Raw genomic sequence first — 25,865 nt, 5'->3', positions numbered from 1 at the left:
CTGGTTGTAATGAAGGGATAACCAGCAGCCTGTTGCTCCAACATGAGGTGTGGGTTTCGAAGCTCCATTCAGTGTTTGATAACACTGCCATCTCCCAGATTCAACCAACACTGGTCAACTACCCCATGGCATCGGGAGTTGAATGAGATTATTAACACTTCAATCATACTCCCCTTCTTGCTACCCTTCCTCATTTTCATTGTTGTTGCCTTGCCCTTATCGTTATGGACCAGGGAACACCCCCCTTAAAACAATTCAAGAAGGAAGCCCAGAACCCACTTTTTCCTGTTGTTTTAAGCAGATATGAGGTGAATATTCTAGGAGCACTACAGCTGGTCAAACCACTCGGTTTTAACCAAAACAGAATTTACTTCCACACAAACAAAAGAAAACCGCATTTAGAATAACATAACTATTTCAAAATCCAACCGACACGAAAATGCGACTCAACAAAGAGCTGTTCCAATTTCCTGTAAGGTCTTATAATACACTCCTTGGCAAAATTGTAAGTTCAAACACAAGTCCTCACAGAGAGAGATGTCAGAGAGCAAGAGAGTCAGCCAGAAAACCTTCAGTTGAATCAGTGAACCTTCTCCCCCAGCAGCTTTCTTCGATCTACAACTTCAACGAGAACCAGCCACTCCCCTTTCATTGTACAACTGTTTTTAAAAAAATACTTTAAAACCTTTTCAGGTTGATATTTCCAGGCATATCGGACCCTCTGCTTTTATGACCCCTTTTTGAAAAACAAACAAGGAAAGCATGACCTTTTTAAAGGGGCAGCATCATCATACTATCGAGCGGCTCTTGTTAATGATCACTTAATTAGAGATATGAGTGGTTTGGTGATGGGGAGAAAATATTTTTTTTAAAAATTAACGTAAGACCATAATTTAGAGGGGCAGATAAGGCCATAGGGCCCATTGAAGTCTGCTGTGTTATTCCACTGTGGCTGATAGAGTTTTCAACCCCATTCTCCTGCCTTCTTCCTGTAACCATTGAATCCTTTAACAATCTAGAACCTATCTATCTCTATCCTCAATACACTCAATGACTTGGCCTCCCCAGGTCTCAGTGGCAACCAGTTCCACAGATTCCCCAGCCTCTGGCTGAAGAAATCCTTCAGTTTTAAAGGGCTAGCGCTTCACTCTGAGGCTGTGCAATCAGATCCTAGTCTCTCCTACCAGTGGAAACATCTTCTCCATATCCTTTCTATCCAGGCCTCTCAGTATACTGCACATTTTCAACTGATGTCCACTTATCCTTCTAAATTCTATAGAGTAAAGTCCCAGAGTCCTCAACTGCTCCTCATACAACAAGACCTTCATTGCTGGAATCATTCATCTTACCCTCTACAAGACCATTGCTTCCTTCCAGGGAAACAGGGCCCAACATTGTTTACAATATTCGAAATGTGGTCTGACTTGAGCCTTATACAGCCTCAGCAGTACATTTCTGCTTTTGTTTTCCACCCCCCTTGAAATGCCATGGAAGGTATAGAATGTAGGGAAATAGATGGTGACATCTTGAAAAATGTCCATATTACAGAGAATGAAGCACTGCCTGTCTTGAAACGCATAAAAGTAGATAAATCCCCAGGACCTGATCAGGTGTACCCTAGAACTCTGTGGGAAGCTAGAGAAGTGATTGCTGGGCTTCTAACTGGAATATTTGTATCATCAACAGTCACAGATGAGCTGCCGGAAGACTGGAGGTTGGCTAACATGGTGCCACAGTTTAAGAAGGGTGGTAAGGACAAGTCAGGGAACTATAGACCAGTGAGACTGACATCAGTGGTGGACAAGTTGTTGGAGGGAATCCTGGGAGACTGGATATACATGTATTTAGAAAGACAAGGACTGATTAGGGATAGTCAACATGGCTTTGTGCGTGGGAAATCATGTCTCATAAACTTGATTGAGTTTTTTGAAGAAGTAACAAAGAGGATTGATAAGGATAGAATGATAGATGTGATCGATATGGGCTTCTGTAAGGCTTTCGACAAGATTCCCCATGGAAGACTGATCAGCAAGGTTAGATCTCTCGGAATACAGGGAGAACTAGCCATTTGGATACAGAACTGAGTCAAACGTGGAAGACAGAGGGTGGTAGTGGAGGGTTGTTTTTCAGACTGGAGGCCTGTGACCAGTGGAGTGCCAAATGGATCAGTGCTGGGTTCACTTTTCATCATTTATATAAATGACTTGGATGTGAGCATAAGATGTACAGTTAATAAGTTTGAAGATGACACCAAAATTGGAGGCGTAGTGGATAGCGAAGAAGGTTACCTCAGATTACAACAGGATCTTGACCAGATGGGCCAGTGGGCTGAGAAGTGGCAGGTAGAGTTTAATTCAAATAAATGCGGGGTGCTGCACTTTGGGTAAGCAAATCTTCGCAGGATTTATACACTTAATGGTAAGGTCCTAGAGAGTGTTGCTAAACAAAGAGACCTTGGAATGCAGGTTCATAGCTCCTTGAAAGTGGAGTCGCAGGTAGATAGGATAATGAAGAAGGCATTTGGTATGTTTTCCTTTATTGGTCAGAGTATTGAGTACAGGTGTTGAAAGGTCATGTTGTGGCTGTGCAGGACATTGGTTTAGGCCACTGTTGGAATGTTGCATGCCAGTTCTGGTCTCCTGGTAAAAAAATGAGGTCTGCAGATGCTGGAGATCACAGTTGAAAATGTGTTGCTGGTTAAAGCACAGTAGGCCAGGCAGCATCCAAGGAATAGGAAATTCGACGTTTCGGGCATAAGCCCTTCATCAGGCCTGGTCTCCTTCCTATTGGAAAGATATTGTGAAACGTGAAAGGGTTCAGAAAATATCTACAAGGATGTTGCAAGAGATGGAGGGTGTGAGCTATAGGGAGAGGTTGAATTGGCTGGGGCTGTTTTCCCTGGAGTGTCAGAGGCTGAGGTTTATAGAGGTTTATAAAATCATGAGGGGCATGGATAGGGGTAAAGAGTCAAAGTCTTTTCCCTGGGTTGGGGGTTGTCCAGAACTAGCGGGCATAGGTTTAGGGTGAGAGGGGAAAGATATAAAAGAGACTTTTTCCACACAGAGGGTGGTACATGTATGGAATGAGTTGCCAGAGGAAGTGGTGGAGGCTGGTACAATTGCAACATTTAAAATGGGAATATGACATGGACAAGTTGAACTGAAGGGTCTGTTTCCGTGCTGTACATATCTATGACTCTATGACTCTATGAATGTTAATATTGCATATGTTTTCTGCAACATGCAAGAGCTGGTGATGGTTAAAACTGTTCAGCAATGAGAAAAAAACATTCCTGGATATAAAAGAAGATCTCATTCATACTCCTGTGGGGTTGCTTCAGGGCTGGCTTGGCCAAAGTTGTCGCTAACACATTCATGTATTGGGTCATGCAAGGGGTCATAGTTCACAACTGACTGCCCTGCTGGCACAGCTATGTTAGCACCCGGGTGTCCCTTGAAAGAGAGCACGCTGTGTCTGCCAATACTCACCACACCTTTACAGAAAAATTTGCACCGTTTGGGGTGGAATACAACATTGTCCCCCGGTAACTCTAATCTAATTTAAAGCCTGTTCTCTTTCCCTCAGCATCTGTTCCTTTGCTGCTCTGCCCCTGTTGGGCAGTGCTTGTCAATTGCTAATTTAATTAGAAAAATCAAATTAAAAATGTATTTAAAATGGCACCTCCTCCACATAGACCGGCTCCTTGGCCTGGCTAACGTAATCATTAACACCCCAAACAGAGGGGTCATTGTTTCCCATGCCTGCTCCACTTCCACAGCTGTGTTCATGCCTGGGTGTCCTTGGAGAGAAAGCATATGATGTCTACCAACTCTCAATACTTCAGTTAAAAATCACACAACACCAGGTTATAGTCCAACAGGTTTAATTGGAAACACTACCTTTCAGAGCTCTGCTCCTTCATCAGGTTAATCACCAGGTGAAGGAGCAGTGCTCCAAAAGCTAGTGCTTCCAACTAAACCTGTTGGACTATAACCTGATGTTGTGTGATTTTTAACTTTGTACACCCCAGTCCAACACCGGCATCTCCAAATCCTCAATACTTCAGAGAGAGATAGGTACCACAGAGTAAAAGGTGCACTCTTCCCCCTCAAAGTCCATTTTAATATAATCCCCTCTCTCTTTTCCTAGCTTCCCCTGTTTTCTGTTTTTGTTGCTGGTGAGCAGCGCTGGTATTTCAATAATTTAATTGGAGACACAAATGATTTAGTGGAGGTTTATTTTATGAAAACTCAATCATTCTCCAGATGCCAGTTTGCTGTTTCTTCATTTCTTTTTTATTGCTTGATGTGAAAAGTGAATTTCAGCATCCAAAAAAAAATCCTTAATGTCTGGAAAGGTAAGAATTTTAAAAAATTGCAACAGATCGTTTGGCCGAATTACTTTCACATCACAAGCAAAATTTGGGACAAACTCGGATTAAGTTCCTTCCAAAGATTATAAATAGAATAAGATTACAACACAAGATTACGTCCAGATAGAAGACTGAAACTGAACAATAAAACCAAAACATTAATATTGACAAAAATGACACAAAACTGGAAATATTAATGCTCACCAAGCTGTTGATAAATGAAGATTTAATCAGGCAGAACTGAATACTGGTAAGGAGCAGTAGTGCATCAGTACATTATGACAACAAAACAGTGCCTTAGAAAGAAAATTTCGCAGCCAACCAGCTCACACTAACAGCAATGTATCAATGATCAGGTAACCTGTTTTTGTGACATTGATTGGAGGATGTGCATTTGTAATAGTGAAATATTGCTTTGGGGTCTTTTCCACATATCATTTAGGGACAGGAGTAAGTCATTTAGCCCCTTGAGCCTGTTCTGCTACTCGGTAGGATCATTCTGATTTGATTATGCCTTCAAATCCATTATCCTGACCACTGTCCAATATCCTTTTCCTCCCATGTTCGTCAAGAACCTATTCACCTCTGCCTTAACACCCTTAATTGCTCCAGCCACTACGATTGTATTGAACCCTGTGCTGTCCCTGTCTTGGGAGTGTTTGATGAGGACAGTGTAGAGGAATTATACACTGCATTAACTCCATGCTGTCCCTATCTTGGTGAGTGTGTTTGATGGGAACAGTGTACAGATAGTTGTACACCACATCTAACTAGTTCTACAGTGTCCCTGTCCTGGGGAGTACTTGACAGGGATAGTGTACAGAAAGTCTTACACAATATTGAGTTAAGTCCATGCTGTCCCTGTCCTGGGGAGTATTTGTTGAGGACTGTGTACAGAAAGTTTCACGTTACATCTAGTTAACTCCACGTTGTCACTATCCTAGGGAGTATTTGATGGGGACAGTATAGAGGAAGTTTTACACTGCATTAACTCCTTGCTGTCCCTGTCCTGGGAAACAGTGTCAGGGGAGCTTTCGTCTCAATCACACAGGATGATTAAGAATTAAAATTCAAAAATGTGATTAATTCTCTTTTCTTGGACTGGACCAGAAATATTAACTCTGATTTCTCTTCACAGATGCTGTTGGACCTGCTGAGCTTTTCCAGCCCTTTCTGTTTTTGTTTCTGATCTACAGCATCCGCAGCTCCTTCGGTTTTTAATCCTTTTTCTTCTTGGCTTCAGAGTTACTATGGGAAACGACTGAAAAGCTCAGAAGATTTGAAAACTGATGTTGCCTGCTCTAAAACATATGTCTCCCTCAGTAAATCAGCTACTCACGCCATGAGACTCATCCACCCAGAGGTTACTCAAAGGTACGGATTTTGCAGAGAGCTGCCTTGTACCCAGTGGAAGGCCATTCGATGTGCTGATAGGAATTTGTGAATCTGATTCACCTTGAGGAGAAGGGGATGGCCATTCAGCCCATCAAGGTGATCATGGTTGATCTGTACCTTTACACTCTCCACAGCCTTGTTTCCCTAATCCTTTGCCAAAGAAAATTTACTACATTCAGTTTTGAAATTTATGATGACCCACCCTTGATAGCTTTTGTTATGATACAGTGGTGAGCCCCTCTGTTAATTAAACCAAACACCCAGAAAAGTTCACCTCGCCTCATAATCTGTTAAAATATGAGTGACAGAGAACTCCCAAACTCCACTATTTAAAGAAAATAATATCAATTTATTCTCTCACTCTAAAAGAGAACATTAAACAACAATTATTCATAACTCTAAGCCCCCCTTTCTCTTAACTGCCTATTACCTGCCTCCAACTCTATAAGAATATGCTGTTCCAATAAAACACTTATTAAAATTGGCCAGCAGGTTTAGCTGCAATAATGGTGTCAGACAAGCATAGGAATCCCATTTTGGAAACATCGTGGGGATTAACAAGAGCATAAGGGAGGCAATGGCCAGTGACATTATCACTAGACTGTTAATCCAGAGACCCGGGTAATGCTCGGGGGACCCAGGTTTGAATCCCACTATGGCAAATGGTGTAATTGGAGCGAGTAAACTCTGGAAGTAAAAAGTCTAATGATGACTGTGAATCCATTGTCAATTGGTGGAAAAACTCATCTAGTTCATTATGTACTTCAGGGAGCAAACTGCCATCCTGGTCTGGCTGATATGTGACTCCAGACCCACAACAATGTGGTTGACTTGTAACTGTCCTCTGAGCAATAAATGCTGGCCTGGCCAGTGATGCCCTCATCCAATGAATAAAAACAAATGACATCAAATTAATTTCAAAACCCCACAGCTGCTGTTGTCTTTGGTGTCTGTCTTCCTTGGACTGAAGATCTCCCTGGGTCATCTTCTTTCTATTTACTGTGAAGATGTTTCATATGAAAAAGGTACCTTTGACAGAGACTGTTTCAATCTTTTGGGTCTCTTGCTCTTTCTCTCTCTCTTTCTCTATGGCAGTTATGCTGTCTGACTTTCAAACTGCCTGCCTTTTTTATAACCCCAACATTGGATCATCTCATTGGTTCAATGTTGACAAAAGAATAAATTCAAACTCGATTTGGTTTTAGTATTCTGGGGCATAATTTAAATTTATAGGTTAAATTTCAATTGTTGTGAAAACAGGAACTAACTCAGGTATCCATTTGTCAGCTAAATGTTACATATTTTCATGTTTCCAGTCCACTCTGACACTGCTAGCTAGTCACGTGACAAGTGCTTGAAAGCTCTCAATGCAAAACAGCATTCATTTTCTCTTAAGGGTACAGTACACACCTCCAACTTCATAACACTTTGTGGTGGAGACTGATCCAAACTTTCACTCTTCCTTTTGTTTATTGTTTCCATAGCATCACTCTATTTACACAACTCCCTCCCCCAAAGGAAAGAGTTTCTCTCAATCTAGCCGAAAGAACACTTTCATTGTCTTAAATATTTCAACACTTAACTTTTCACTCTTTGGGGTAGATTTGACACTTGCCCACTGGAAGGTTTGAAGATTAAGAGTCTTGAAGGTCATCCATGTGGGTGGACTTCCAGCCACCTGCCCACAAGTTGCCCTCGTCATTTCGAGAGTTGTGCCCATGAGGCCCTTCAGTCCCATTGAATCCCAAAAGTGGTAAATGAATGACCACTTAAGGACCTCATGCCAATGCCTCTTGCTCTTTAACCAAAAGGAGGGAAAGGCAATAGGTTTAGCTGCAGTGCTGGTGACAGGCAGACATATAAATCCCATTTTGCAAACATCCTGGGGACTAACAAGAGCATAAAAGAGGCAATGGTCTTGTGATATTATCGCTAGGTTGTTAATCTAGAGTCCCGGGTAATGTTCTGGTGACCCAGGTTCAAATTCCACCATGCCAAATGGTGGAATTTGAATCCAATAAAAATCTGGAAATGGGAGTCTGATGATGACTCTTAAATCAATTGCTGACTGTCAAAAAAAACCCCATCTAGTTCACAAATGCCCTTTAAGGAAGGAAACTGTTGTCTACTTGTGACTCCAGACCCACAGCAATGTGGTTGACTCTTAACTGTCCTCTGGGCAATTAGGGATGGGTAATAAACGCTTGCCTAACCAGTGATACTCTTATCTCATGAATTAATTTTAAAATAACCTCCACCCAGTTTATTTCTCCCTAACCCACTGAGCCTTCTCCGAAGTCCCTCCGGAACTGACCCCGCACTATCTTTCTTCTTCATCTTTCTGAGACTCCCCCAATAACTAGAATTACCTCAGTGTGGTGGACTGACTGCAATTCCAGCAGTGGCCACTGCTCCTGCCTGGTGCTGTTATTCCACAGGGCTGTTGGCAAAGGGATTTTTTAATAATTCAGTCTGGGGATTTGGGCATCGCTATTTGGGTCAGTATTTATCACCTATTCTTATTCATCCTTGAATTGCTACTGTCCATTTACTATAGGTAGTCCTACAATGCCTTTAGGCAGGGAGTTCCAGTATGTTGATCCAATGACTATGAAGGAATGACAATATACTTCCAAGTCAGGATGGTGAGTGGCTTGGTGGTCCCGTGTACCTGTTGCCTTTGTCCTAGGTGCATTGTAAGGAGCTTTGGTGAGGTTTTACATTTTGAATCTCGAGCTCCCACATGCTGCTGCCACTCTCTCTATGTGATACATCGAGTGAACATGGTCAATGGGGTACCCTTCAGGCAGGTTGCTTTGACCTGGACAGTGTCGGCCATCTTGTGTTGTGTTGGAACTGTATGCATCCAGGTGCATGGACTGTATCCAATTCCACTCCACCACAAAGGTAGGCTTTGTAGATAGTTAACGCAGTTTCAGGAGTCACGAGATGATTTAATCACCACAGAATTCCCAGTCTCTAACCATCTCTTGTAGCCTCATATTATTTTTGGTTGGTGTACTTCATATTCTGGTCAGTGGTAAGCCCCATGGTGTTGATAATGAGAATTCAGCAATTGGAATGACATTAAATGTCTTGATGGTTGGATTCTCTATTGTTGGATATAGTCTTCGCTTGGGACTTTTGTGATGAATGTTACTTGCTATTCAACAGCCCAATCCTGAATGTTGTCCAGGTCTTTGTTGCTTTTGGATACAGACTGCTTCAGTATTGGAAGAGTTTTTTATAGTGCTGAATTATTGTGCTATCATCAGTGAAGATCTCACTTCTGATTTTGAGGCTGTAGTGATTTCGTGACAGAATCCCTCCCTGTGAGACTCATGTTCACGTCTCACTTGCTGCAACTGTATGTAATAAGATCTCTGAGCAGGTTGATTAGAAAATATCTACGCCAGGGAACTCCTGCAGAGATATCCTGGGACTGAGATTACTGATTTCCAACAAATACAACCATTTTCCTATCTGCTCGGTATGACTCCAACCAACAGAGAGTTTGTCCCCAATTCCCATTGACTCCAGTTTTGCTAGGGCTCTTTGATGGTGCACACAGTCAAATTCTACAATGATGTCAAGGTTTATCATTCTTACTTCCACTCTTGGGTTCAGCTCTTTTATCCATATCTGGACCAAAGCTGCATGAGATCAGCATCCGAGGAGCAGTAAAATCAATGTTTCGGGCAAAAGCCCTTCATCAGGAATGAGGCCTTTTTGAGGAGTCCTAGTTATAGAGGTGAGGATCTAAAAGTTTGTTGTACTTACAGTTTTTGATGTTTCAGATGGAGGAGAAATACTGTTTGTTGAGAGCATGAATTCTTATTAGGATGTAATACAGAAGGGGTCCTTTGCTGCCTCGTTCCTGATGAAGGGCTTTTGTCTGAAACGCCGATTTTCCTGCTCCTGGTCTGGGACTGTGTGTTTGGTGTGTCTGTCCCAGACACCAGACCCCAGACACACCAAACACACTGTCCCAGACCCCAGACACACCAAACACACTGTCCCAGACCCCAGACACAGCAAGCACACTGTCATAGACCAGATCCCCCAAACACCCTGTCCCAGACTCCAGACACACCAAATACCTTGTCCCAGACCCCAGGCACACCAAACACAATGTCCCAGACCCTATACACAGCAAACACACTGTCCCAGACCCCAGACACACCAAACACAATGTCCCAGACTCCAGACACAGCAAACAAACTGTCGCAGACCCCAGATACACCAAACACACTGTCCCAGACCCCAGATTCACCAAACACAATGTCCCAGACCCCAGACACAGCAAACACACTGTCGCAGACCCCAGATACACCAAACACACTGTCCCAGACCCCAGACACACCAAACACACTGTCCCAGACCCCAGACACAGCAAACACACTGTCGCAGACCCCAGATACACCAAACACACTGTCCCAGACCCCAGACACACCCAACACACTGTCCCAAACTCCAGACACACCAAACACCCTGTCCCAGACCCCAGACACACCCAACACACTGTCCCAGACTCCAGACACACCAAACACCCTGTCCCAGACCCCAGACACACCCAACACACTGTCCCAGACTCCAGACACACCAAACACCCAGTCCCAGACCCCAGACACACCCAACATACTGTCCGAGACCCCAGGCACACCAAACACCTTGTCCCAGACCCCAGACACACCAAACACCATGTCCCAGACCCCAGACACACCAAACACCCTGTCGCAGACTCCAGACACACCAAACACACTGTCCCAGACCCCAGACTCACTAGACACACTGTCCCAGACCTCAGACACACCAAACGCACTGTCCCAGATGCCAGACACAGCAAATGCACTGTCCCAGACCCCAGACACACCATGCACGCTGTCCCAGTCCCCAGACACAGCAAACACACTGTCCCAGACCAGAAATACCAAACACCCTGTCCAATACCAACACACCAAACATCTTGTCCCAGACCAGAAATACCAAACACCCTGTCCAATACCAACACAACAAACACCCTGTCCCAAACCAGAAATACCTCCACCCCTCACAATTCCTCATGCACCACACGTTACATCACATCCGCCCGTCACATTATCACTGATGCCACATGTTCAGTGACTTCCGCCCCCTCCCCACTGCTGTGTTTGCCACCACTTCAACCCCCACCAACGCCACTCACCTGCATTCTGCTGACACGCCCCCACAGATCCCACTATCACCATCCCCGCCCCCCAGAACCCCAAGGAGAACACCACCCCTGCTCATGACTCCATCCCCATTCCCCCCACCACCACACCAACTCCATTTACAGGCTCTGCCCCCACTCCCAGCTCCACACCCACACCAAATCCCAGCTCCCAGCCCTGCCGAATTTTCACCATCTCTCCAGACCTCCCCCGCACTCAGGACGAGTGATCAGTCCTCAGCAAACACTTCTGCCACCTCCGCCTCCGAGCTTACTTTCATGATCAGGCCTCCCGCCCACCTTCTGAGGACCCCTTCGCCCAGCTCCAGTACACTGCATCCACCTGGACACCCCACGCTGGCCTATTACCCGCCCTCGACCTCTTCACTTCCAACTGCCGCCGGGACATTAACCGTCTCAACCTGTCTACCCCCCTCCCCCACTCCAACCCCTCACCCTCACAATGTGCAGCCCTCCAATCCCTCTGCTCCAATCCCGACCTCCCCATCAAGCCAGCAGATAAAGGGAGTGCAGTGTTCATCTGGCGCACTGACCTCTACACCGCTGAAGCCAAACGCCAACTCGAGGACACTTCTTCCTACTGCCCTCTCGACCATGACCCCACCCCCCATCACCAAACCATCATCTCCCAGATCATACAAAACCTCATCACCTCAGGAGATCTCCCACCCACAGCTTCTAACCTCATAGTCCGGGAACCCCACACTGCCCGGTTCTACCTCCTTCCCAAGATCCACAAGCATGTCCACCCTGGCCGACCCATTGTCTCAGCGTGCTCCTGCCCCACTGAACTCATCTCTACCTACCTCAACACAGCCCTATCCCCCCTAGACCAGGAACTCCCCACATATGTTCGAGACACCACCCACACCCTCCACCTTCTCCAAGACTTCCGTTTCCCCGGCCCCCAGTGCCTCATCTTCACCATGGATATCCAATCCCTCTACACCTCCATCTGCCATGACCAGGGCCTCCAAGCCCTCCGTTTCTTCTCCCGACGTCCCCAACAGTACCCTTCCACCGACACTCTCATTCGTTTGGCCGAACTGGTCCTCACCCTTAACAATTTCTCCTTTGAATCCTCCCACTTCCTCCAGACCAAAGGGGTAGCCATGGGCACACGTATGGGCCCCAGCTATGCCTTTCTCTTTGTTGGCTACGTAGAACGGTTGATCTTCTGTAATTACACCGGCACCACTCCCCACCTCTTCCTCCGCTACATTGATGATTCCATTGGCGCCAACTCATGCTCCCACGAGGAGGTTGAGCAGTTCATCAACTTCACCAACACATTCCACCCTGACCTTAAATTTACCTGGACCATCTCTGACACCTCCCTCCCCTTCCTGGACCTCTCCACCTCCACTAATGATGACCGACTTGATACGACATTTTTTACAAACCCACCGACTCCCACAGCTACCTGGATTACACCTCTTCCCACCCTATCTCTTGCAAAAATGCCATCCCGTATTCCCAATTCCTCCATCTCCCCCGTATTTGCTCCCAGGAGGGCCAGTTCCACCACAGAACACACCAGACGGCCTCCTTCTTTAGACACCGCAATTTCTCTTCCCACGTGGTTAAAGATGCCCTCCAATGCATCTCATCCACATCCCACACCTCCACCCTCAGACCCCACCCCTCCAACCATAACAAGGACAGAACCCCCCTGGTGCTCACCTTCCACCCTATCAACCTTCGCATAAACCAAATCATCCGTCAACATTTCTGCCACCTCCAAACGGACCCCACCACCAGGGATATATTTCCCTCCTTACACCTTTCCGCCTTCCGCAAAGACCGTTCCCTCCGTGACTACCTGGTCAGGTCCACGCCCCCCTACAACCCACCCTCCCATCCTGGCGACTTCCCCTGCCACCACAAGAACGGCAAAACCTATGCCCATACCTCCTCCCTCACCTCTATCTAAGGCCCTAAAGGAGCCTTCCACATCCACCAAAGTTTTACCTGCACATCCACTAATATCATTTATTGTCTCCGTTGCTCCCAATGCGGTCTCCTCTACACTGGGGAGACTGGGCGCCTCCTAGCAGAGCGCTTTAGGGAACATCTCCGGGACACCCGCACCAATCAACCACACCGCCCTGTGGCCCAACATTTCAACTCCCCTCCCATTCTGCTGAGGACATGGAGGTCCTGGGCCTCCTTCACTGCCGTTCCCTCACCACCAGGAGGGAACACTTCAACCTCAGGGCATCAATGTGGACTTCAACGGTTTCCTCATTTCCCCTTCCCCCACCTCACCCTAGTTCCAAACTTCCAGCTCAGCACTGTCCCCATGACTTGTCCGGACTTGCCCTACCTGCCTGTCTCCTTTTCCACCTATCCACCCCACCCTCTCCTCCCTGACCTATCACCTTCATGCCCTCCCCCACTCACCCATTGTACTCTATGCTGCTTTCTCTCCATGGTTCCAGCTCACTGCCTTTATTCCTGATGAAGGGCTATTGCCCAAAACGTCGATTTCGCTGCACTTTGGATGTTGCCTGAACTGCTGTGTTTTTCCAGCACCACTGATCCAGAATCTGGTTTCCAGCATCTGCAGTCATTGTTTTTACCTTGTAAATTTTCTTTGTTCTTTGTTCTAACCACTATCTCACCATAACCCTTAATTTTTTACTGCTCCAAAATCTATCTATTGTCATCTTTAAAACATTCAACGAGTAAGCCTCAACCACTTCACAGGGCTGGGAATTCCAGATTCCCAACCCTGGGAATTCCAGATTCCCAACCCTTTGGGTGAAGAAGTTCTTAATCGCTCTCTATTGCTATCTTTTATTTTTTTTATCTGCCATTTTGAATTTTTACCTGTGACTCTGTCTCACTTTCTCTCATCCTATCTTTCATAATGTTGGTCTCTATTTCACACTCCACTTGTCATCTCTCTCATTCATCCTTGTCTCTTGGGTATTGCTTCCTGTTTTAACTCTCTACCTGACTATCCCTTTTTTCTTTGTCACTACCTCTCTCAGGGGTTGGTTAGCTCAGTTGTCTGGGTGGTCAGTTTGTGATATAGAGTGCTGACAACAGTTTAATTCCTGTACTGGCTGAGATTATTTTCAAGAAGGAGTCTCCTACTCAACCTCTTCCCTCGCCATGAAGTATCGTAGCCCTCAGGTTAAATAACCACCAGGCGTCTGTCTTCTCTCTCTCTCTCTCTCTCTGTGTCCCACACATTCTGTTCGATGAGAGAGCAGCCCTATGGTCTGGTAGGGTGGGTGTGTTTGGATGTTTTTTTTCTCTCATTGCCTTTATCTCTCCCCTTCTCCCTCTGGCCTATCTTTCCCAGTCTGACTTTACATAAGAACACAAGAAATCGGAGCAGGAGTAGGCCATCTGGCCCATCTAACCTGCTCTGCCATTCGATAAGATCATGGCTGATCTTTTTGTGGACTCAGGTCCATTTACCTGCCCTCTCACCATAACCCTTAATTCCTTTACTGTTCCAAAACCTATCTATTGTTGCCTTAAAAACATTCAATGAGGAAGCCTCAACTGCTTCACCTGGCAGGGAATCCCACAGATTTACAACCCTTTGGGTGAAGAAGTTCCTCCTCAACTCAGTCCTAAATCCGCTTGTCCTTATTTTGAGGCTATGCCCCAAGTTCCAGTTTCCCCCACCAGTGGAAACAACCTCGCCGCTTTTATCCTATTCCCTTCAGAATTTACTTTCACTTTTTTTCCCTTGGTTGTTTTGCAGGTATTTCGGATGTGGGCTCGTGGTGCCAGAAAGCCTGGAAAGTTGTTCCGTGTTGGACCTGGGAAGCGGGTCTGGGCGGGACTGCTATGTCCTGAGCAAGTTGGTAGGACCGAATGGTCATGTCACAGGAGTAGACATGACAGATGAGCAGGTAAGGCAGTGAAACAAAAGGATTAAAGCTGTAATTGTTGTCCTCTTGGCTGGAATCCAGAGTAAATCATTTTTCAGATTTATTCTCTATACTCAATAAATATTATTGTCTCACTTTATTGCTGAGGTCATTCTCTGGTATCCAGGTCCAGGTACCATTCTTCATTTGAGAGACAGTATTGTAAAGGATAGTAAACTATCGAAAGCGTTGTGGCTCAGTACAGTCTTTGAGGTCAGTGAGGTGACTTACTATGCCTTTATTTATCAGTGTAATAGTTAGGTTTCCTAGCTTACTCCACCAATCTAATGTAGAGAACAAAACAAATGTAGTCTCCAAGTAATCACTTAAAGGTATCCCCCACTGTCCGAAAGTAGAGCATTTCCTATAAAACCTTTCGTATGCCTAAATGGCTTAAAGTGAAGAAGCCTTAATTTATATGGGAAACATTTTACCTTTTTTCATAAAAGTGAAAATCCTCTTCGGATTTCTTTTGGTTAGCAAAAACAGATACTCATGTCAGTCTGTCGTAAAGGTGAAGTGGTGTAAAGTGGACTTTTGAAAAGCGAGGGATACCTGTACCTCGTGTCCTTGAGATGCCTGTTATCCAGGAATCACGAGTTACATTCTGCTACCTCATTGCAGGGCAATGCTCTGTCCCGAGCCTTCAACTTTGCTCTATTTATGCTCCCGGCTCGGCTCCCCTCGGATCAACATTCAGTACCTGGACTTTTGCTTCTCAGACAGAAGTTCAGGGAATGCCACACTTTAGAGATTTGCCTGTAAAAAGCCAGTTGGACAGTCCAGTATAGCACTGAAGGAGTGCTGCATTGTCAGGGGTGCAGTCTTTTGGTCAACAAACTCAACAGTGGCTCCATCTTCCTTCTCAGGTGCACATGAAAATACCCAACGACACTATTTTCTAAAAGAATAACCAGGTTTACCCTGAATTCTGGATCAATAATTATGCCTCAAGCAGCATTAATATATAGAAAGAGCCACTGTGGAACCTTCACACAGAAATTTGCAATTATGTTTCTCAGAATAGTCACCACACTTCATCAGCTGTGAAGCACTTTGGGATGTCATGGGATGCTATAGAAATGCAAGCCTTGGCTTCTTGAACTGCTCTGTAGAAATTCCTATATAGAAACATGAGAGCAGGAGTAGGCCATTCAGCCCTTTGTACACACACTGCCTTTCGTTTCCATCATGGCTGATCATTCACTTCAATGCCTTTTTCCTACACTGTTCCCACACCCCTAGCTGTCCTTGGTGTTCAGCAATCTCTCAATTGCCACTTTCAATATCCTCAATGACTGAACATCCACAGCCCTCTAGGCAGTAGAATTCTAAAGGTTTTTAACAGTCTGATATATTTAAAAAATCCTCAATCCAATTTGAAGTTTTTAGATTACTTTTAGATATTGTACCCTGTTCTAGACTCCCTACCCATGGGAAATGTCTTACCTGCATCTATCTCTTCAAGTATTTCAGAGCTTTCAATGTGATCACCTCTCATTCTTCGAAACGCTAGAGAACACAGCACCAGTGTCCACTAACTCTATTCAGAGGAACAGTCCCATCACCCCAGGATCAATTCTGGTTGCACACTCTGTAAGGTGGGAAACTGAGGTTCAATTCCCCCCTCAGGTTACTGTCTGTGTAGAGTTTGCACATTCTCCCTGTGTTTGCATGGGTTTCCTCTGGGTGCTCCGCTTTCCTCCCACAGTCCAAAAATGTGTAGGTTTGTGTGGACTGGCCATGCTAAATTGTCTGTAGTATTCAGGAGTGTTTAGGTAAATTGGGTTAGCCAGGGTAGATATGGGGTCTGGGGATACAGTGGGAGAGGGCCTACTCTTCGGAGAGTAGATGCAGACTCAATGGGCCAAATGGCCTCTTTCTGCACTGTAGGGGCTCTGTGATTTTATGATTCTATGAAAACTGCACACAGTAATCAAGGTATAGTCTAACCAAGATTCTCTATATTTGAAGCCAGATTTTGCTCCTCCTGTACTCAATTTTTGTTTTATTCATTCATGAAATGGGACATTATTGGCTGGGCCAGCATTTATTACCCATCCCAGTTGTCCTTGGGAAGGTGGTAGTGAGCTGCCTTTTTGAACTGTTGCAGTCTGCGTGCTATAGGTGACTTAAAATGTCACTGGGGAGGGAATTCCAGGGTTTTGACCCAGTGACAGCGAAGAAACAGTGATATCTTTCCAAGTCAGGGTGGTGAGTGGCTTGGAGAGGACCTTGAATGTGGTGGTGGTGTTCTCAAGTAACTGCTACCCATGTCCTTCTAATGGAAGTGGTTGTAGGTTTGGAAGGCGCTGTCTAAGGAGCATTGGTAAGTTTCTGCAGTGCACCTTGTAAATGGTATGCACAGTTGGTGATGGGCATTGATGGTGGAAGGAGTGAATGTTTGTGGAAGTGAGATGCTTTGATCTGGATGGTGTCGATCTTCTTGAGTGTTGTTGGAGCTGCACCCACCAGCAAGTGGGGAGTATTCCATCACACTCCTGACTTGTGCCTTCCGAATTGCTTGCTCTTGACTTTCTGTGATTTATTGATGAGGACAACCAGGTCTCTTTGTAAGCTGGCATTTTCTTATTTCTTATCATTTAAGAAATATTCTACATGTCAGTTCTTCCTACCAAAGTGGGTAAGCTCTCTGTTTCCCGCATTGTATTTCATCTGTTATGTTGTTGCCATTTCAAGAAGCCTTTTGAAGCCACTTTGCATCTTTCTCACCGCACTAATTCCACCCTAGCTTTGAAATGTTACTTCTAGTCCCCACATCCAAACCATTGATACTCCTATAAACAGCTGGATGCCAAATACTAATTCTTTCAGTACGCACTAGTCATAGACTGCCAATACAAGAGTCACCTGCTTATTCCTACCCTCTCTTTTCATGATATGGGTTTGAGCTTTTTTCACACTAGTTTGTCATGTGAACTGTCCATAACTGTACCTCACTCCCATGAAATGGGATACCAAGTTAAAGGACTGGTTTGACAAATGGAAAACTGTTCCAAAAGGGAATTGACTGGTGATTGGGGCTGAGTAGATTGTTAGGCAGTGGGGAGGGAACATAACTCTGTTTTTAACCCAAATTTACACTGACACTTGGAGAGGAAGCTTTACTCTGGAACTATCTCTGAGTTGTTTCTGACCTGGGAGTCTTTGATGGAAACAATGCAGGTGGAGATTAACCTGACCCTGTGCTGTCCCTGTCCTGTGGAGTGATTGGTAGGGACTTGCATTTTGATACAACAAGCAAAGGTAGATCTCATACAATTCATGCTAGGGCCCTGGGTAGTGTTGTAGAACAGAGGGACCTAAGGGTGCAGGTGCATAATTCTTTGAAATTTGCATCGAGTATAGACAGGGTGGTTACGAAAATATTTAGCATGCTTGTCTTCATTGCTCAGTGCTTTCAGTAAAGGAGTTGTGACGCCATGTTGAGATCGTATAGGAAATTGATGAGGCCTCTTCTGGAATACTGTGTCCAGCTCTGGTTGCCCAGTTATAAGAAGGATGTTATTAAGTTGGAGAGAGTTCAGGAGAGATTTACCAGGATGTTGCCAGGTACGGAGGGTTTAAATTATAAATAAAGGCTGGATAGCCTGAGACTATTTACACTGGAGTGTAGGAGGTTGAGAGGTGATGCTATAGAAGTTTTTAAAATAATTAAATGTTTGGATAGAGTTAATGGTAATTGTCTTTTCTCTAGAATGGAGGATTTCAAGGCTGGGGGCACATTTTTAAGGTGAAAGGAGAGAGATTTAACAAAGACATGAGAGGGTGACTTTTTTACACTGAAAGTGATTCGCATGTGGTGTGAACTTCCTGAAGAAGTAGCGGATGGGTACAGTTTCAACGTATAAAAGATATATGTCTTTGGGGCAGCACGGTGGCTCAGTGGTTAGCACTGCTGCCTCACAGCACCAGGGACCTGGGTTCAATTCTTGCCTTGGGCAACTGTCTATGTGGAGTTTGCACATTCTCCCCATGTCTGCGTGGGTTTCCTCCAGGTGCTCCATGTGCCACCCACTGTCCAAAGACATACAGGTTAGGTGAATTGACTATGCTAAATTGCCCATAGTGTTAGGTGTAGGTGAGTTGCTCTTTGAAGGGTCGGCGTGGACTTGTTGGGGCGAAGGGCCTGTTTACACACTGTAGGTAATCTATTCATTTGGATAGGTTAATGAATAGGAAATGTTTGGAGGGTTATGGGCCAGGAGCAGGCAGGTGGGACTAGTTTAGTTTGGGATTATGTCTTCAAAGTTTGTGAGAAGATTTGTAGCTCGGGTGCTCATTGCTGTGGTTCTGTTGCCATAAACTGTTTGGATGAAGGGTCTGTTTCCGTGCTGGATGATTCAATGACTCCAGTCTGGACTTAACCCATGTTTTCACTATTAACCTTCTTCCTTATTCAAAACCTGCTTTTAATCCAGGTTCAACTCGCCCGCAAATACATCTCATATCATCAGGAGAAATTTGGTTTCAGGGAAACAAACATAGAGTTTATCCAGGGATACATCGAGAAGCTTGGAGACGCTGGGATTCAGTACAACAAATTTGATGTTCTGGTGTAAGTCAGAGTAAATGACCTGTTTCATTTGATAATTTGTTTGGTACCGTTTTATTATGGCGATTTATTATTGTGGCCAGTTGTGTTCCATGCTGTCCTGAAGGCACTGACTTTAACTTTCCAACTGTTTTATCATAAGCAGTTATCAGAAAATCATCAAATCCCTACAATGTGAAAGCAGGCCAGTTGGCCCATTGAGTCCACACTAAACAGCATCCCAACAAGACTCACCCCTTTACCCTATCCCTATAACCCTACATTTCCCATAGCTAATCTACCTAGGAGAAAGTGAGGACTGCAGATGCTGGAGAGCAGAGTCAAGATTAGGGTGATGCTGGAAAAGAACAGCAGGTCAGGCAGCATAAAGAGGAGCAGGAAAATCAACGTTTCGGCATTCCTGATGAAGGGCTTTTGCCTGAAACATCGATTTTTCTCCTCTTGGATGCTGCCTGACCTACTGTTCTTTTCCATCGCCACTCTAATCTAGACTCTGATCTCCAGCATCTGCAGTCCTCAGTTTCTCCTAGTTGATTTTAACCTTACCGCAAATTCCCCTTGCAAGGATGCCTACCTTGAAGAAGATCTCCTCCTCTCTCTACAAGGATCTCAATGAGTCTCTCTCGCTCTCACTGCAACCCCCAGGTCATCTATTCTACCCAGCCTACACATCCCTGGACACTGTGAGCAATTTGGCATGGCCAATCCACCTAATATATACATCTTTGGACCGGGCGGAAACCGGAGCAGCCGGAGGAAACCCACACAGACACAGGGAGAATGTGCAAACTCCACACAGGCCATCGCCCAAGGCTGGAATGAACCCAGCTCCCTGGCGCTGTGAGGCAGCAGCACTAACCACTGAGCAAGCGCCCCTTGTTACAGTATCCCAACACAGGGCCATTCTTCATGGGTGTGCCAAGAATATAAATGTGAGCGAATGCTTTACCATAAGACTTGTCAGACATTGGGCCCAGTCCAGACCCTTAAGGTCCCAACACCAGTTGTAAGGAAATAGCTTTGTTCAGTTCAGCATCAAACCATCCGTAGCTCCAAGTGAATGGGGGAACATCTTTTCTCGATCCCAGGAATCTGATGCTAGTACTCCCATCTGACTCTGTCAACATCCCCACCATCAGTCCCTTGATTTCTGCCCATCCTGTCCTATGAAGATAGGTTCACCAGAATTATATCAGCTGGTGAGAGGGAAGATGACAAAGGTAACCTCATTCTGCAAGGAAGGAGAGAGAGAGAGAGAGAGCGAGAGAGAGAGCGAAAGAGGGGGAGTGAGCGAGAGAGAGAAAGCAGATTGCTCCCTTTTCAGAAGGTATTGAGAGAGAGAGAGATAGTGAGAAAGGCAAACAGTAGCATGAGTTGACCCTGGAGAGGAACTCACCCCCTTCTCACCAACTCCCCGGAGTGACAAACCAGGAACACACAAGTCACACTTGGAATTGAAAATACTGGTGCTTGTTCCATTCTGAAGTATGCAAGGTAAGTCAGACCAGAAAGTGTCATTTCCCAGTTTTACTGGTTTCACCTTCTGGGTCAGTAATCTAGTGATGGGGAGGTCTGTGGGGGACTTTCTCAATTCATCAGCAAACTTTGGCCTTGCATGGTCAATTCCTGCCTTGCTAAGGAGTTCATTTCACCATCTCCCCAGCAGATGAGAAAGGTGGATAGTTTTCAGAACTAGGTTAGGAGGGGTCCTCCAACTACCGCACTCTGGGCCAATTAGAGGCAGGGTTGAGGGGGAAATGGATCTGATTTACCAGCAGCTTGTGGAAGCCCATGTTGCAATGTCGGGGCTTATGATTTGTCAAGGAACTCACTCACTCTCTCTCTGATTGGCAGGAAATTGGTCAAGTTTGTTCCTCTTGGTAGGGATGACATGGTAGTTACCATCTCGCTTGCCCCCCCCACTTACAAATGAAAATAATGCCAAGAAAAAAAAAGGAAGGCTAGGTTGACCTCAGGGAAATGTGGACTCCACTGTGAGGGAAGTGTAAACGTACCACGAGGAAGAATCAGATAGAGTCAACATAACTTTATAAAAGGGAATTTATGTTTGACAAAGCTATTTACTTTCTTTTAAGGATGTAATTAGCAGAGTAGATAAAGGAGAACCAATGCATTAAGAATATTTGGATTTTCCAGAGGCATTTGATGAGGTGTGTTAAAGGTTATTAGACAACGCAAGGGCTCAAGGATTTGGGGACAATATGCTAGAGGATTGCCTAAGGCACAGAATTACAGATAAAAGAAGCATCCGAAATGCAGACGGAGGCTACTGGCATTCTGCAAGGATCAGCATCAGGACTGCAGTTTTTACAATCTATGATTAATGGCTTTTTAGAGGGACATGATTAATGTATCTAAGTTTGCTGATGATACAAACTTGGATGTCCCAGACAGCAATGAGGAGGATACAGAGGCTGTAAAGAATTACAAGCAGGTTACGAGACTGGACAGTAAAGTAGCTGATGAAGTAAATTGGGGAAATGTGATATTCGCTTTATTGGGAAGAATATGAGAAGCGCATTTTAAACATTGTCGTTCAGAAAGGTTTGGTGTCCTTGTGCAAGAAGCAGTTACAACAAGTAATTAGGACAACAAATAAAAATAAAATACTGCAGATGCTGGAAATCTGAAATAAAAACAGAAAGTGCTCTAGGACCTCAACAGGTCTGGCTGAGTTAATGTTTCAACTGATTTGTCTGTTTCAGAACAGGACAACAGGAAAAACAAATGGCCTTTATTGGGAGTGGATTGGAGTACAAAAATAAAAAGAATTCTGTGATTGTAAAGGACTTTTGTGTGACTATACCTATACACACGACTATGCACAGTTTTGCCCTTCTTATCAAAACAGGCAGTACACTGAATGTTCACTTGGCTGATTCCTGAGCTGAGAAAGATGGCTAAGATCAGAGGCTGAGTAAATTGATTCAATATTCTCTGGAGTTTAGAAGAATGATTGGTGATCTCATTGAAACATACAAGACTTCATGGGACTTTATGGGACACTCAGTGTCAACACTGAGAGATTGTTTCTCCAAGCTGGGGGACTTAAACATGAGACACACCATCTCGGGACAAGGGGTCACCCAATGTGGACTGAGACAAAGAGAAACATCTGCACTCATAGCGTGTGAATGCTCAGTGCTTTGTAGTTCTCCACCCTGGAGAGCTGTGAATGCTCAGTTATTCAGTTGCTTTGAGATTGAGATGAACACATTTTTTGGATTTGAAGAGAATGAAGGAGTAAGGCAGTTAGGTGGAGTTGAGGCAGCGGGTCAGATGTGATCTAATGAAGGAGTAAGGAAGTTAGGTGGAGTTGAGGCAGTGGGTCAGATGTGATCTAATGATGAAAGAGCAGCCTTGAGGATTATATGACCTGCTCCTGTTTCTACTTTTCATGTATTTTGAGCGAGTGCTTCTATAACTCTGATTCATATTTAAAATCAAAAATAGAAATCAATGGAGAAACTCAGCAGGCCTGGCACCATCTGTGGAAAGAGAGAGACAGAGTTAACATTTCGAGTCCAGTGGCCCTTCCTCAGAACGCAAGAAGGGTGTGTAAAAGGGTCACTGGGCTTTAAATGTTAAAGTCTGCTTTATGCTCACACGCTCTGCCATCTTTAATAAGTTTCCACAGCAATTTCTTTCAAACCTTCAGCACATGCGGTTTTTGTTTTATTCGATGGGTTTGTACCCTATAATCATCGAATCATGGAATTTTACAGTAGAAGGGGCTAGAAGGAGGTCATTTGATCCATTGTGTGACCCATTACTGGCTCCTGAAAATCTACCCAGATAGTCCCATTCTCCAGCTGAAAATGTGTTGCTGGAAAAGCCCAGCAGGTCAGGCAGCATCAAAGGAGCAGGAAATTCGATGTTTCGGGCATAAACCCTTCCTCCCCAGTCCCATTCTCCAGCCCTATCTTTATAGCCCTCTGACCTTATCACTTTCAAATGGATCTCCAGCTTTCTTTTCAAGCCTCTTATGGAGTCCACCTCCACCACTCTCCCAGGCAGCACATTTCAAATCCGAACAAATCTCTTAGTAAGGAAGTTGCTCTTCACCTCATTCTTAGCTCTCTTGTGGACAATTTTGAAATTGTGACTCCTAGTTACCGACATACCAAATAGTGGAAACAGAAAATCCTCTTTACCCTGTCAAAATTGTTCATAATTTTGAATACCTCAGTAAGATAACCTCTTAATTTTCTCTGCTGCAAGGAGAATAAACCCAATTTAACTAATCTGCCTTTGCATCAAAATTCTATCCTTTCTTGTGTCATTCTGATCAATCTCCTTTGCACTCTCACCAGGGCTTTAACATCTTTCCTTAAATAAGGTGCCCAGAATGGAATACAATACTCCAAATGCGGCCTGACCAATGATTAGTAGAGGCATAGCATCGCTTCATTGCTTTTATACTCTATGCCTCAATTTATAAACCAAGAATCCTATCAAATCTCTTAACACCATTTCAACTTGCCAGGCCCCCTTCAGAGAATTGTGCAAGTTGACTCCAAGATCCCTTCATTCCACATGTCCACCACAGTTGCACCATTGATCCTGTATTGTCTCTCTGGGCTTCTTCAAGCAAAATGCATTACCTCTCATTTCTCTGCCAAGTGTCTGCCCACTTGACCAACTTATCAATGTACTTCTGAAGTCACTCAGATCCATCCGTACAATTCATTACTCCACCTGGCTTATTTTTAAAAATTCATTCAGAGGAAAGGGCATTGCTGGCTGGGCTAGCATTCATTGTCCATCCCTAATTACCCAGAGGGCAGTTACGAGTCACCACATTGCCGCGGGTCTGGAGTCACATGTCGGCCAGACCAGAAAAGGATAACAGATTTCCTGCCCTAAAGGACATTAGTAAACCATTTGGGTTTTTCTTGACAATTGACAATGGATTCATGGTCTTTCAATTCCAGATATTTAGTGAATTTGGCATGGAATTCAAACCCAGGTTCCCAGAGAAGCCCTCTTGATGAAGGGCTTTTGCCCAAAGCGTCAATTTTCCTGCTCCTCGGATGCTGCCTGAGCTGCTATGCTTTTCCAGCGCCACTCTAATCTTGACTCTGATCTCCAGCATCTGCAGTACCCACTTTTGCCTCTTTAGATTAATAGTCTAGTGATAACACCACGAGGCTATCACCTCTCCCATCTCCCTTCTATTCTGTTTATCAGGTCGAAGGTTGCTTAGAACCTTTATTGAATTGATACAGAGAAACTATTTCCTCTTGGGGTTGGGGGTATGGGCACACGTGAGTGGACACACAAGAAGAATGAACATTATCTTGCGATTATAGCCATGCCAATCAGGAGAGTAATCAGTTGCACGTTTTCCACACAAATCGTGAAGGAAACTTAGAATAGTGTCTGCAAAGCTTTCTCTGATATTCACCATCAATTGGAGCTTTCAAAACCGAGATCAATAGAGTTCTACTGGGTATGGGTATCTCAGAATAGGAATTCTGGAAGGTAAATTGAGTCAAGATACAAATTAGCCATGTTCTAGTGGGGTTGCTGAATAAACTCATGGGGGAGTATGGTGTCCTGCTTCTTGTATGCGATAACTCAGCGTATTTTTAATTTTCTCTCCTTGTGTTTACATCCAGTTCAAACTGTGTGATCTGCCTGTGCCCAGATAAGAAGGCAGTCTTTGCAGAGGCCTATCGGATCCTTAAGGTTGGTACCCCATTCTGGCTGAAGGTTTGCATGCAGACATTGCCTAGTCTCTGCTCTATATGTGAGTTTTGCTCATTCATTCATGGGATGTGGATATCATCAGCAAGGCCAGCATTTATTGGCCATCCCCAATTGCCCTTTGAGAAGGTTGGAGTGCACTGCCTTCTTGAGCCACTGCAGTTCTTGGGACATTGAAGGAACGGTGATAGGTTGTTCAGGAGAGGATGGTGTGTGACCTGGCGTGGGTGGGGGATTGCAGCTGCTGGGGTTCCTGTGATCTGCTGCCCTTGTCCTTCTAGTTGGTAGAGGTTGTCGATTTGGGAGGTACTGCAGTGATTTCACAGTAGAGGGGGGGCAGTCAGGTGAGATGACAGGTTCAGTGGCAAAGAATGTAATGCATGAGAATCCCCTCACAATGTCAACAGCTGCCTCATAGATAGTCAAAATGAGGAACCAAGGCCGAATATTTTTTACCTCTTCACCTTATTATTCTCAGGCAGAATTGATTGTGCACACTGAGTCCTTAGAACGTGACCCCTGGTTCTGATTTCCCTGGTGATTGGCAACATCCTTCCTGTGTTTACGCTGTCTACTCCGGTTCAAATTTTATGGGTTTCCTGACACCTCCTTCATTCTTCTAAACTCCTGTGAATATCATTCTAACTGATCCAGTTTCTCCTCAGACATTGGTCCCAGGAGCCAGTC

General features: G+C 44.8%; 1 protein-coding gene across 1 annotated transcript in view; it reads left to right on the top strand.

Moving 5' to 3' along the window:
- Nucleotides 1–25,865, top strand: part of zgc:153372 (uncharacterized protein LOC767695 homolog) — a 42,853-nt gene that overhangs the window by 4,865 nt on the left and 12,123 nt on the right. The window contains exons 2-5 of the mRNA XM_060833233.1: nt 5,616–5,746; nt 14,704–14,854; nt 19,315–19,451; nt 25,091–25,160. Coding sequence (XP_060689216.1) covers nt 5,616–5,746; nt 14,704–14,854; nt 19,315–19,451; nt 25,091–25,160 — 489 coding nt within the window. The remainder of the gene's footprint in view (nt 1–5,615; nt 5,747–14,703; nt 14,855–19,314; nt 19,452–25,090; nt 25,161–25,865) is intronic.

This window comes from Hemiscyllium ocellatum, chromosome 12 (assembly GCF_020745735.1).
Source record: "Hemiscyllium ocellatum isolate sHemOce1 chromosome 12, sHemOce1.pat.X.cur, whole genome shotgun sequence".
Classification (NCBI taxonomy): domain Eukaryota; kingdom Metazoa; phylum Chordata; class Chondrichthyes; order Orectolobiformes; family Hemiscylliidae; genus Hemiscyllium; species Hemiscyllium ocellatum.
Note: the sequence above shows the minus strand (reverse complement) of the source record. Positions and strands in the feature narration are given on the sequence as shown.